Raw genomic sequence first — 14,657 nt, 5'->3', positions numbered from 1 at the left:
TGCTGGCCACATGACCTGGAAGCTGTACGCTGGCTCCCTCAGCCAATAACATGAGATGAGTGCTGCAACCCCAGAGTCGGTCACGACTGGACCTAATGGTCAGGGGTCCCTTTACCTTTATGCTTGCCTAAACAAAAATGTTTTAAGCAGGTGCCAATAAGAGAAGAAGAGTACAGCCCAGCCTGCCTGATGTCAATAGGCAGGGAGTTCCAATGTGTGTAGGTGCTGCCACACCAAAAGGCTGACTGACATCTTACGAGTACAGAACACGTGTTTGTAGGGGTGCCATGTGTCCTCTTTTTCCAGGACACGCCCTCTATTTCAGGGGTAAAATTTCTGTTGGGGTAGATTTTTTAAATTTGCCAAAATGTCTCTGGCTATACAGTACTTTCTGGATGAGACATAGAGGTAACTGGTAGTTGAAAACTTGCTTTCCTCTTCTCTTCTCCTCACACCCCCCTCAGCAATATATTACAGCTTCTATCGTCTACATATAGTAGGGGCATTTAAAATGAGAGTTGTCATAGCGTCCTTGTTTTTGCTCTCCAAAATATGGCAACCCTTTCAGGCACCGATAACAGCGCCAGATGGCCAGTTAGCACAGTTTCCACTTTTGTCAGCAAGCATGCTGCAGCATCCTACCCTAATTGCAGTTTCCGGATCAAGTGCAAGGGAATAGCGTCATGCATAGTAAAGCAGGTGGTAAAGGTAAAGGGACCCCTGACCATTAGGTCCAGTCGTGACCGACTCTCGGGTTACGCGCTCATCTCGCATTATTGGCCGAGGGAGCCGGCGTATAGCTTCCAGGTCATGTGGCCAGCATGACAAAGCCGCTTCTGGCAAACCAGAGCAGCACATGGAAACGCCGTTTACCTTCCCGCTGTAGTGGTTCCTATTTATCTACTTGCATTTTGACGTGCTTTCGAACTGCTAGGTTGGCAGGAGCTGGGACCAAGCAACGGGAGCTCACCCCGTCACAGGGATTCGAACCGCCGACCTTCTGATCAGCAAGCCCTAGGCTCAGTGGTTTAACCACAGCACCACCTGGGTCCCTAAAGCAGGTGGAGCCAGTGCCAAAAGCTGGCATAGCCAACAGATTCTAGTTCTGCTGCCATCCTGCTCCCAAGGGGTGACAGTGAAACTGGAGAAGAGAAAGCTGACAGCCAGGGACACCCACTGGACTGGTTGCAAGGAAGGAGGCAGACAAGTTGGCTGAGGTTGGTGGATCAGTGCCCCATTTGCCCAAAAGGATGAGCCATGGCAGGTTGTAGTCCTAACCATCTGAAGGGTTTGGCGAAAGCTGATCTGCTGTATTTATTATATTTATATACCGCCTTTCCCCCCAAGGAGCTCAAAGTGGTTCTCCTCCTCCACATTTTAACCTCACAACAACCGTGTGAGGTAGGTTAGGCTGAGAGATGGCTCGCTCTGTGCAGGCATCTCAGCTCTGCTACCTGTCATAGAACTGTAGAGTTGGAAGGGACGACGAGGATTATCTGGTCTACCCCCTGCAATGTCGGTATCTTTCGCCCAACATGAGGCTCGAACCCACGACCCTGAGATTAAGAGCCTCATGCTCTACCAGCTGAGCTATATCCCTCATGCTCAGCCCCATAGTGTCTGGCCCAAGGTCACCCAGTGAGCTTCATGGTTAAGTGGGGATTTGAACCCTGGTCTCCCAGGTCATAGTCCAACACTCTAACCACTAGACCATAGTGGCTCACTAAAATTGATGTTGCACAGCCTACGACTGTCCTTCTGATGCCCTTGGTTTCAGCTTCCACAGCCGCCCAGTGGCCTCAGAGGGAGTGGTGCTTCACGAAGCACGTCTCTCCCTTAAAATGCAGGCATCCCCATTATTATGGGAAAGTTTGAGAACTTCTACCTAGTATGATGTGAATCAGCAATGCAATGGCAGACCGACCTATCTCTCCCCAAATGTCAGTTTGACATATGCCATAGCACTTGCTCCTTTGCACAGCCCAGCAGATAAAATGATAAAAAACACCCCGGAGAATCATCCTGCCAAGCAGAACACAACCATTACCTCCATGGATAAAATATCCTCTCAGCACCAAGTAAGAATAATGGTTCAAATTCTGAATTTGAACCATTGATCTTTTAGGCATGGATTCTCCAGATAATGAGCAACAAGCTTTATCTTGCCAAAACCAGCACTTTATATAATGAATTGTTTCATCGCTCCATCAGACTAGAACACATGTTGTCATATTTTCCTGTCGAAAGATTTCCTAGGGCAACATGTATCAGATGAAACAACAAAGAGTTTTGAAGTATCTTAAAGGACTCAACAGATTTATTGTGGCATAGTTAGACTTCAAGGTGCCAGGGGCCTGCTGTTGTTATCGCTGCAATCTTTGAAACGTGTTGGATGATATCTATAATTGGTTGCATTGTCGTCTTAAGAACTGTTGGAATTCAATGGGAAAAAGTCATGAACAATGCAAACTGTGCTTTCATTAATCTCTTCCTTTGGTTTTCTGATTCTTGGGAAAACAGTACAATAGGCAGGCGATACATTTGACTGCTTTGTTTATCCAGCTCTGCCAGCAACAAATATGCATTTCCTTTTATAGATAAGACTGAACTAAGTTCCTTGGGTGAAATTCAACTTAGGCCAAGCCAGAGAAGTGGAAGATCTATGAATCGCCTATTCTTTTGATTTCCTAAAACCCAGTTATGGTGGCTCTGAATTTTGGCAGAGTTCTTGGATGGGGGAGATGGGTTTAACCCCACACCTCTAAATACATTTCCCCAGAAACTGCTATAAAGCATAGGAACAGGCCTCCTTGGGGGCCTTGGAGCTCTCCTTAAGAGCTTTGGGTTGTATTCAGCTAAGTCCTACACAGAATAGGCCCATTGAAATTAATGAAACTAAGTTGGTCATGTGCATTAACCTCAATGGGTTTAGTGTGAGTAGGACTAGCACTGAATGCCACTCTTTAAGATGATGATGATGATGATGATAATTGTACCCCACCTATCTGACTGGGTTACCCCAGCCACTCTGGGCGACTTCCAGCAAAATATAAAAATACAATAAAATATGGAACATTAAAAACTTCCCTACTCAGGGCTACCTTCAGATGTCTTGTGAATGTCATATAATTTTTTATGTCCTTGACATCTGATAGAAGGTGTTTCACAGGATGGGCACCACTACTGAGAAGACCCTCTGCCTGGTTCCCTGTAACTTCATATTGGTGTGCCCACCAAAAGACATGGAAGGATGTCTGCTGTCAGCCTCCTCTGGAGAAGTGAGAGAGCCAACTGTAAGTCATTGATCGCAGTGGCGGAGCTTCATGCTCCAGCACCGGGGGGGGGGGGAGTGGATAGCAGGTGGGGGTGGGGCTGGCGCGCACCCCGGGGGTGTGGCACACGACCTGCAGGGGTGTGGTGCGCCACCTGTGGGGGCGTGGTCCCCAGCGCAGGTGGGGGGGACAGCCGCGATGGCACCCTGGGGATCACGCTGCCGGGGGTGGTGTGCTCCCACCGCATTCCTCTTCCTCTGCCAGTGATCGAGCCTGGGGATATGACCTTGCTCCCCCTCTGAACTTTATTTAAGCCAGGCTGTGAAGGTCGTACAGCAAGAAGACCAGGGCCTGGACCTTTTTTTTTGCTCTCTGCCTATATGTTTAAGTCTAGATTATTTCTATTGCATTTCTATTGAAATTCTATTGTTTTGCCTTTGCAAAATTGTTGATTTTTGAATTTATTGATATGTTTTGCAAAGCAACTTCTCTCCCCCACACCTTTTGTGTTTTGATGTTTTGAAGAAGAGGAGGAGGAGGAGGGGGGGGGTTGGATTTGATATCCCGCTTTATCACTACCCTAAGGAGTCTCAAAGTGGCTAACATTCTCCTTTCCCTTCCTCCCCCACAACAAACACTCTGTGAGGTGAGTGGGGCTGAGAGACTTCAAAGAAGTGAGACTAGACCAAGGTCACCCAGCAGCTGCATGTGGAGGAGCAGAGACGTGAACCCGGTTCCCCAGATCATGAGTTTACAGCTCTTAACCACTACACCACACTGGCAGGTTTGCTGTAAACCAAAACTGCAATTCTAGCCCCACTTGCTATGATGCTCTGCCTGGACCTGTCATGGGCCAGGAGTCAGCTTCACCTGTTGAACAGCATCCTGATGGAGGAGCAGGTGGAGTGACTCCACCTGCAGCTGATCAACCTTCACAGGAGAAAGCACTGATGAGAACCAGCTGGCTGTGGCCTTCTTAAACAGAGCTCTCAGCAGCAATCATGGTGCTGGAAACAATGCCTGTAGTTCCAGGTCCTGGCTTGCTGCTACCTGCTCTCCATCAGGATTCCCTGACCTCTGGACTGTTTGACTTTGTATGTGGATTCTGCTCTCAGGTGAGAGTTCCTTGCAGACTCCTCGCCTCTGCTTGCTCAGCAATGGGACTCTGTTGGGGCTACAACAGAACCAAATATTGTTGTGCAAAAGTCCATGGATCCTTTGCAAAACAATCCTCTGCTGTCCAAAGTATGAAAGTCCAGGAACCAGACTACAGTAGTAACTAGTTAAGTTGGAGAAAGGACTATGCTACTGCTTACCAGTAGGTGGTGCTCTTCACTTGGAGACAACACACAGCCAGATCTGACTTGGGCAGGTCTTTACACACTTTCTGAAGAAGTGTGCATGCACACAAAAGCTCATACCAATGACAAACTCAGTTGGTCTCTAAGGTGCTACTGGAAGGAATTTTTAAAAATATTTTGTTTCCATTAATTACTGTGTGGAAATGACCGGGGGTGGGGTGGGGAGAAAATCAAGGCTTTTGACTCTTGTTTTCCTGGAAGAAGATCTAAAGACTCCCCTGGACTAGGAGAGACATCTCATTAACAACTGGAGAAATGCCAAAGAACTTTGGATATCTGCTTGGGAGGTTTCTGATGCAGTATTAATGTAATTTCTGATGCAGTATTAATTTAACAAGGAGCCAGGAGTGAAACTGAAAGTAGACTGACCAGCTTGCTGAATCAAATCGTATTGCTATGGGGTGGGGGGAAACCTCTAACATTTTACTTTTCGATACTTGTACTTCCACTTTACAGTACTTGGTAACCCCCCTCCCCGGGAAAAGCCAATGTTTGAATAGCAGCTGGTTAAGGAACAACATTTGGCAGATGCCATGATTTGATTATATCTGGACTGTTTGTTGATATGGCAGCTACCTGCAGTGGAAGGCTCCTGGACTAATTCTGCCGAAACACCAGTTTGTGGAGAGAGGATGAGAATTTACAGAGGGGAATCTTGGACTACAGATTGGGGCTATAAAGAAGAAGAATAAAGACATAAAACCCACACAGAAACAATTTATTTGAACTTAAACTCACTTGCAGAATGAAAGCAGAGGCTGTTGAAAATAATGAAGGATTAACATCAGAATGTATCAAGGGAATTATTGTAATATTTTGAAATGCAGTAGAAATATGAGATGATTAGGATTCCCTCCGATCTCGAAGCATGGGAAGTCAGCTAAAAAATAACAATGATTTATAATTAGGCATAACATTGGGATTTGTTTGATTATTGGATAATTGTATAATTTGGAATATATAATTTGGTTTGATTGGAAATTATACACACACACACACACACACACACACACACACACACACACTGTATATATATCAACAACTTTGGCCAAAACTGAAAGCTCAACAACTTTGCCAACAACTTTTCTGTCTGGATTTTCACTTTTTGAAATATGCCACTTAAAAAACAACAACATATACTGTATATGACAATCCACAGATCTGCATTCAAAGTTCAGCTAGTGGAGGGAGGGATAGCAATGACTTTTCACCGTTGCTATCCCCGTTTATCTTGTTTTTCCCTCCCAAAATCCTGCGCCGAGGGGGTGGGAAACCAGATTTTGGTGCTGATTTAGTAAACACCAGGACAGGGAGGGAGCAATGCCAATCAAACTCACCCATGGGACTTTGTCTCCCCTTTAGGTTTCACGATTCTGGACAGTGGTGAACTCAGCAGAGGCAGCTCCGCCCAGCCCCAAACTTCGCACTAAGTGTCGCTTTCATCCATCATTACTTTCCTTCCCAATATAATGGTCAATTCTGCCTAACCGTATAATCTATTCACATTTCTTTTCCCCCTGATTGCTGAATGCAATATCTTTCTCCTGGCAACTCAGTGGCACCCATTGAGTCATTTTCTATTACCGGTACCTTTTATCAAATGTTTGGCTACATCTAATATTAAGGAACCCCTTCATGGATCAATGCCTTGTCGTGGCGAAGGGGCTTGAATAACTCAGAGAAGCTATGAGCTATGCCATGCAGGGCCACCCAAGATGGACAGGTCATAGTGGAGAGTTTTGACTAAACGTGATCCACCTGGAGAAGGAACTGGCAAGCCACTCCAGTATCCCTGCCAAGAAAACTCCATGGACAAAGACAACAGGCATATAAAAGTTATGATGCTGGAAGATGAGCCCCTCAGGTCGGAAGGCGTCCAACATGCTACTGAGGAAGAGCGGAGGACAAGTACAAGTAGATTCAGAGCTGATGAAGCGGCTGGGCCAAAGCCGAAAGGACGTTCAGTTGCGGATATGCCTGGAAGCGAAAGGAAAGTCCGATGCTGTAAAGAAAAATATTGCATAGGAACCTGGAATGTAAGAACCATGAATAGAGGTAAGCTGGATGTGGTCAAAAATGAGATGACAAGAATAAATATCGACATCCTGGGCATCAGTGAACTAAAATGGAAGGGAATGGGTGAATTCAGTTCGGGTGACTATCATATCTACTACTGTGGGCAGGAATCCTGTAGAAGAAATGGAGTGGCCCTCATAGTCAACAAAAGAGTGGCAAAAGCTGTAATGGGATGCAATCTCAAAAATGACAGAATGATCTCAATACGAATCCTAGGCAGACCTTTTAACATCACAGTAATCCAAGTTTATGCACCAACTACCGGTGCTGAAGAAAGTGAAATTGACCAATTCTATGAAGACCTACAACACCTTCTAGAAATGACACCAAAGAAGGATGTTCTTCTCATTACAGGGGATTGGAATGCTAAAGTAGGGAATCAAGAGATAAAAGGAACAACTGGCAAGTTTGGCCTTGGAGTTCAAAATGAAGCAGGGCAAAGGCTAATAGAGTTCTGTCAAGAGAACAAGCTGGTCATCACAAACACTCTCTTCCAACAACACAAGAGACGACTCTACACATGGATATCACCAAATGGGCAGCATCGAAATCAGATTGATTATATTCTCTGCAGCCAAAGATGGAGAAGCTCTATACAGTCAGCAAAAACAAGACCTGGAGCTGACTGTAACTCAGATCATCAGCTACTTATAGCAAAAATCCAGCTTAAACTGAAGAAAGTAGGAAAAACCGCTGGGCCAGTAAGATACAATCTGAATCAAATCCCTTATGAATACACAGTGGAAGTGAGGAACAGGTTTAAGGATTTAGATTTGGTGGACAGAGTGCCTGAAGAACTATGGATGGAGGCTCGTAACATTATACAGGAGGCAGCAACGAAAACCATCCCAAGGAAAAGGAAATGCAAGAAAGCAAAATGGCTGTCCAACGAGGCCTTACAAATAGCGGAGGAGAGGAGGCAAGCAAAATGCAAGGGAGATAGGGAAAGATACAGGAAACTGAATGCAGATTTTCAAAAAACAGCAAGGAGAGACAAGAGGGTCTTCTTAAATGAGCAATGCAAAGAAATAGAGGAAAACAATAGAATGGGGAAAACCAGAGATCTGTTCAAGAAAATTGGAGATATGAAAGGAACATTTCGTACAAAGATTACCATAATCAAGGACAAAAGGGGTAAGGACCTAACAGAAGCAGAAGACATCAAGAAGAGGTGGCAAGAATACACAGAGGAATTATACCAGAAAGATATGGAGGTCTCGTACACCCCAGGTAGTGTGGTTGCTGACCTTGAGCCAGACATCTTGGAGAGTGAAGTCAAATGGGCCTTAGAAAGCACTGCTAATAACAAGGCCAGTGGAAGTGATGATATTCCAGCTGAACTATTTAAAATTTTAAAAGATGATGCTGTTAAGGTGCTACACCCAATATGCCAGCAAGTTTGGAAAACTCAGCAATGGCCAGAGGATTGGAGAAGATCAGTCTACATCCCAATTCCAAAGAAGGGCAGTGCCAAAGAATGCGCTCAACTACCGCACAATTGCGTATAGTTAAAGCTATGGTTTTCCCAGTAGTGATGTATGGAAGTGAGAGCTGGACCATAAAGAAGGCTGATCGCCGAAGAATTGATGCTTTTGAATTATGGTGCTGGAGGAGACTCTTGAGAGTCCCATGGACTGCTAGAAGATCAAACCTATCCATTCTTAAGGAAATCAGCCCTGAGTGCTCCCTGGAAGGACAGATCGTGAAGCTGAGGCTCCAATACTTTGGCCACCTCATGAGAAGAGAAGAATCCTTGGAAAAGACCCTGATGTTGGGAAAGATTGAGGGCACTAGGAGAAGGGGACGACAGAGGACAAGATGGTTGGACAGTGTTCTCGAAGCTACGAACATGAGTTTGACCAAACTACGTGAGGCAGTGCAAGACAGGAGCGCCTGGCGTGCTATGGTCCATGGGGTCACGAAGAGTCGGACACGACTAAACGACTAAACAACAACAACAACAATATTAAGGAAAGGTTGTAGCTCAGTAGCAGAACATGTGATCTGAATGCGAACGGTCCCGATCCTCAGCATCTCCAGATAAGGCTGAAACCTTGGAGAGTTGTTGCTGGTCAGTGTAGACAATATTGACTTAGATGGACTGGTTATGAATTAGTATAGGTGTCATCCAATTATCCTCTGATCTTATGCTGGTTAGTCACGTGGCCAGGGCTAATTGAACATGCAAGACCAAGCACTCCCTCTTTGGCTAAATTTGACTTCCAAGTGATGAGACACACTATCAGTTTGAATTCCTGTTTTTCTTAGTGCTGTTTTCAGTCTATTACTTGCTTGTGGTTTGCACTGTCACTCCTGGAGCACCTAATATTCTACAGCGGCTGTTCACCACAGATCATTAACTGCTGCATGTAGTTATTATTACCATCTCTCATACATGGGAAAATGGCAAGGTGGTTAATTCCTCTCTTGATGGGGGGGTGGTTGCAATTTATACAAACCGTTGTTCTGAGGAAAACACTCAGAGGAAATGCCCTTGATGAGCTGTTGCTTAGCGTTCATTATTTACCTCATAATGCATGGGTAGGCAAACTAAGGCCTGGGAGCTGGATCCAGCCCAATCACCTTCTAAATCCGGCCCACAGATGGTCTGGGAATCAGCATGTTTTTACACGAGTAGAATGTGTGCTTTTATTTAAAATGCATCTCTGGGTTATTTGTGGGGCATAGGAATATATTCATTCCCTCCCCCTCCAAAATATAGTCCAGCCCCCCACAAGGTCTGAGGGACAGTGGACCGGCCCCCTGCTGAAAAAGTTTGCTGATCCCTGTATAATGTGACCTGGACCAAAGCGGCTGCAAAGAGTTATCATCAATATAGCTGAGTGGTGCCCAATGACAACCATTATCAGCTTGTTGAGAAGGAAAACTCAAAGTAGGACTGAAATCAAGAGTTGGATTGCCTGAAGGTATGTTTGTGTAGTAGCAGGTTTGTGGGGTGTATGTAATATCAGGGCTTTTTTCCACCCAGAACTCACTGGAACTCAGTTCCAGCACCTCTCAAGTCGGTGCCATTGCCATTCTAAGAGAACAGGGGAGTTGTTCCTGGTGAGTTCCAGCACCTCTTTTTCTGGCGGTTCCCTCACTGCGAGAAGCAAAGCTACAGGGAACCAGGCAGAGGGCCTTTTCGGTAGTGGTGCCCGCCCTGTGGAACACCCTCCCATCGGAGGTCAAGGAGATAAACAACTACCTGACATTTAGGAAACACCGAAAGGGAGCCCTGTTTAGGGAAGTTTTAAGTCTGTGATATTTTAATGTATTTCGGTATTTGTTGGAAGCCGCCCAGAGTGGGAAACCCAGCCAGATGGGCGGGGGAATAAATTAATAAATTAATTAAATAATTAAATAATAATAATAATAATAGAAAAATAGCACTATATAATGAATCAATTAAAAAAAATTGTTCCCTCAGATGATAATAAGAACACAAGAGATCCCTACTTCATCAAATCAAAGTCCAGTATCCATTTGCCACAGTGAACAACCAGTGGCCTTCAAGAAGCCCACATGCTTCAGGATCTGAGGTCAGTAGTATGCTTCCTCACATCCTATTGCTTGCCACATCATAGACCTATGACTCGCACCTAATTTAGAGGTAATATTTTTAAGGGTGGTTGTGTTAATGTTTTGTTTGTGGGTATAGGAATTTTTTGTGTTGTCTGTATACAGCAAGAGAACATATTGGGTGAATTGGAAAGCTTCTGTTCTGACTTTTCAGAAAATAACTATGTCATTTTTTAAAAAGTGAATGGATGCACATAGTTACTGTTGTGACGTGGGGTTTGTGATTTCAGCTCTCTTGACAAAACATGCTGGAGACAGTTCTCTAGTAACAGCTCTTTATTAAAGTGAACAAGACTGAAGACTGAGGAGAGGAAAGCTACATTTATAGGGACAGGGGACTAGCTAGGAAGGGATACATTTTGGAGGGAACAATATCAAGCAATCACAGTGCTGCCTTTTGGAGGAAACCAATAAGACAGAGGATCCAAATACAGCAGCTTAAATGAACCAATAGTAGCTGTACCCTCTGGAACCAAAAGGCAGTTACTTTACCCTAATGCAAATACAGACAATAATAATACAGATATAAAATCCTTTGACTCAATACACAACACCCCTCCCCCCCTAGTGAGCACAGCAGACGTAATCCCTCAGGTACTGTGGGGTCCTACAACTTCTACCTGATCTCCTGACAACAGGTGTTGCAGGTTCTGGATTGGGTGTTACCTGTGGTGGAGGGGCTGCTATAGGGGTTTCATCAGGAACAGATGGAGTCCCAGACATCTCAGGGTCCCCGACCTGTACCTCGTCATCATGAGGACTAGCAGACCCTGGTTCATTTGCTGAAGCCCCTGGTGACTGTACCTCTGGACCATTTTCACTCTGGTCTCGCAGCTGTGCGTCATTAGCCAGGGATGAATTATCTGACTCCTCCCTGCTGAGCGCCCGGCGCCTCAGCTGATCTATATGTCTCTTCCAAACTTGCCCATTTTCCAAGGTCACATAATAGGACACAGGTCCACTAGCCCGGGTGATCACACCGGCCACCCACCGCGGACCTCGTGAATAGTTCCTCACCCAGACCAGATCTTCAGGGGCGAGATACCTTGTTGTGTCAGTCTCAGCCTGGGGGGTTGCTCTTGAATTACGGTTTGGCATTTTATCTGGGTGGACATAATCCAGCACCGTTACCAGTCTTCTACCTAAGAGCAGCTCGGCTGGCGACTTGCCCGTCGCAGTACACGGCGTCGCATGCTGCAAAAATAACATTCGCGCAATGCGAGCCGACCAGTTACCCTCCATTAAGCGCGCAATGGATTCTTTGGCTGTTCTTACCATGCGCTCAGCCTGCCCATTGGAGGATGGGTGAAAGGGCGCGGATGTGACCCCTCTTATAAAGTTATCAGCCAAGAATGCCCTGAATTCTTGGGATACAAAAGCTGCCCCATTATCTGATACAATGGTCTCAGGTAACCCGTGGGTTGCAAACAGCTGCCTCAACACCTTGATTACGGCAGCTGATGCCATGCTAGGGACCATCGCCACTTCTAACCATTTGGAATATGCATCAACGATAACCAAAAAGACCTTCCCTTGGAATGGCCCAGCAAAATCTATGTGCAGCCGGCTCCAGGGAGTCCTGGACTGCTCCCACCAGTGGACTGGTGCTCTGGCCACTTCTGGCCGCACCTCTTGGCATGCCTTGCATGTTCGTATCCATTGTTCTATGTTCTGGTCCATTCCAGGCCACCACACATAACATCGGGCTAGCGACTTCATCCTGACCATTCCCGGGTGTCCCATGTGAAGCGTCTCAAGAACCCTGTTTCTCAGTGGTGCTGGGATTATCACCCTATCTCCCCATAGGAGAAAACCCTTATGCATGGACAATTTGTGCTGCCTTGTCGCATAAGGCCTGAATTTTTCTTCATGCGGACCACCTGGCCACCCCCTCCCCACCCAAGTGAGCACACGGGAGAGAACAGCATCTTTCCTAGTTTTCTCAGCTATATCCGTAGCTGTTACAGGAGCCCCCGGAAGTGTTTCTAGCATCATAATGTGCTCCGCCGGAGCAGGATCCTCATTGCTCCCGCCAGGAAGGGGCAATCGACTCAGCGCATCAGCATGGCACAACTGTTTCCCCGGCACATGGGTCAAGGTGTACTGGAACCCATTCAGGAATATTGACCAACGCAACATTCTGGGGGAGAGAATTTGTGGCGTTTGTTTGTTTGGGTTGAACAACCCTAACAGTGGTTTGTGGTCCGTTTCAATGGAGAAATGGCGACCGTACAAATAATCATAGAACCTTTTGATTCCGGACACAATAGCCAGTGCCTCTTTATCAATTTGAGCATAGTTGCGCTCCGTGGGCGACAACGTACGGGAATAGAAAGAGATGGGCTTTTCCGACCCATCCGGTTCCCTATGACTCAGCACAGCCCCCAGACCGTATTGAGAGGCATCACATGCCAGGACCAGCGGCTTTGACTCATCATAATGAGCAAGGACGCTCCTGCTACTCAGCATTCCTCGCAAGGAGTCAAAAGCCTTCTGCTGCTCCCGCCCCCATCGCCACACATTCTTTTTCTGCAATAGTCTATGTAATGGTTCAGCTACCGAAGCTTTCTGGGGTAAGAACGAATGATAAAAGTTAATAAGTCCCAGGAATGACTGCAACTCCGTCTTGTTCTGTGGTCGTGGTGCCTCGATGATGGCCTTAATCTTAGCATCTGTGGGGTGGATGCCTGATGCATCAATTTTAAACCCCAAGAAATCCACAGTTGGCACCCCAAAACTGCATTTTTCTTTTTTCAGTTGCAACCCCACCTCCTTGAACTTGAGCAACACTGCACGGACACGCGCAACCAGTTCCTGTGGGTCTTTTCCAGCAATCAAAACATCATCAAAAAATGGCAAGACCCCCGGCAGACCTCTTAACAGGCGTTCCATGAGCCCTTGAAAAATCCCTGGGGCCACACAAACTCCGAACTGTAATCTGTTAACTCTGAACGCCCCTTTATGTGTGACAATAGTCTGTGCTTCCGCTGATTGTGGGGTTACTGGCAGCTGTTGGTAAGCTTGTGCCAGGTCAATTTTGGCGAACACCTTGCCCCCAGCCAGTTTAGCCAACAGATGTGATACGACTGGAATGGGGTATGAGTTTCCCCTGAGTGCCTTATTGATAGTACATTTGTAATCTGCACATATCCTGACTTCCCCATTTGCTTTAAGGGGCGTGACGATTGGAGTCTCCCACTTAGCAGAGTCCACGGGTGAGAGAACTCCCTGCTTGACCAATTTATCCAGCTCTGCCTCGATCTTGGGTTGCAGTGCAAATGGCACTCGCCTTGGTTTGAGTCGGATTGGAGCCACCCCGGGGTCCAACTCGAAGTCAACTGGGGGCCCTTTATAACAACCCAGTTTTCCATTAAAGAGACCAGCAAATTCCTTGCATAATACCTCACTCATCTCAGGGCAGGTTTGGATTGAATTAAGCCCTGAGATACTCAGTCCCAGGGCAGGGAACCAGTCAGTGCCCAGGAGACTGGGGCGACTGCCCTTCGCAATCACCAGTTTGAGTACAGCCTGTTTGTCCCGGAACTGTACTCTCACGGCACACATTCCCATAACATGGATGCGGCCTGCTGAGTACGACTGCAAGGTTGCCGGAAAGGGCTCCAGAGGGGGCAACTTACCCCTGGGGAAGAATGTCTTCGCAGTCTGGTCCGACACGATGGTGAATGCGGATCCGGAGTCCACCTCCATGTCGCACTGCTGACCCTCAATCTTCACCTTGACGTGTGCCTTGCCTTGCGCTGGAAACTGCACGGCCCTCCCGTTGATCTCCGTTACGTAGTGGCAGTCCTTTAGAAAACGAGTTGCTGTGGGCGGTCTGCGATGCTCCAGTCTAGGTGCTCCTGTCGCTCCGACGCCGCCGATCTACAGACCCTGGCGATGTGACCCGTCTTTCCGCACGTCCGGCAGATAGCATCCCTGAAACGACAACTCTTCCTTTCATGGTTTCCGCCACAACCTGGGCAACTGCCTCGGCGATCTCTGTGCACTGTGCAGGCCTGACGCACCGACTCGACCCCACGGACTGGGCTCTGGCTCGGAGTAGCCTCTAGCTCGTCCATGGCATGCGCAACTTCTATCTGTGGCTTAGTGGCCTTGCGACTGGCATCAAGCTCCTCTCTTTCATAATTCTCCGTGGCGGTGGCCTCTTTCAAGGCTGAAGCAAGGGTAACCTCTTCTTTAGCCACGATGCGTCTTCTGGCTTTCTTGCTGCTCAGACCACCAATAAACCGATCCAGGAGAGTCTCTTCCAGATTTTGGAAGCCGCAGTGCTGAGCGAGCTTCCGGAGTTCAGCCAGAAATGTGGATACAGACTCCCCAGCATGCTGCTGCCTCTTATGGAACTCCA

The 14,657-nt window shown here is 46.9% G+C and overlaps 1 protein-coding gene across 1 annotated transcript in view; it reads left to right on the top strand.

The window, feature by feature from the left end:
• The first annotated feature begins 10,138 nt into the window (after nucleotides 1-10,138).
• The window catches only part of FADS6 (fatty acid desaturase 6), a 24,909-nt gene continuing 20,390 nt past the window's right edge, over nucleotides 10,139-14,657 (top strand). Inside the window, exon 1 of the mRNA XM_060271857.2 lies at nucleotides 10,139-10,251. Within this exon, the coding sequence (XP_060127840.2) occupies nucleotides 10,235-10,251 (17 nt within the window). The 5' untranslated portion in view covers nucleotides 10,139-10,234. The remainder of the gene's footprint in view (nucleotides 10,252-14,657) is intronic.

Source organism: Zootoca vivipara, chromosome 2, assembly GCF_965207765.1.
Source record: "Zootoca vivipara chromosome 2, rZooViv2.hap1.1, whole genome shotgun sequence".
Lineage (NCBI taxonomy): Eukaryota > Metazoa > Chordata > Lepidosauria > Squamata > Lacertidae > Zootoca > Zootoca vivipara.
This window is presented reverse-complemented; position numbering and strand designations above follow the sequence as displayed.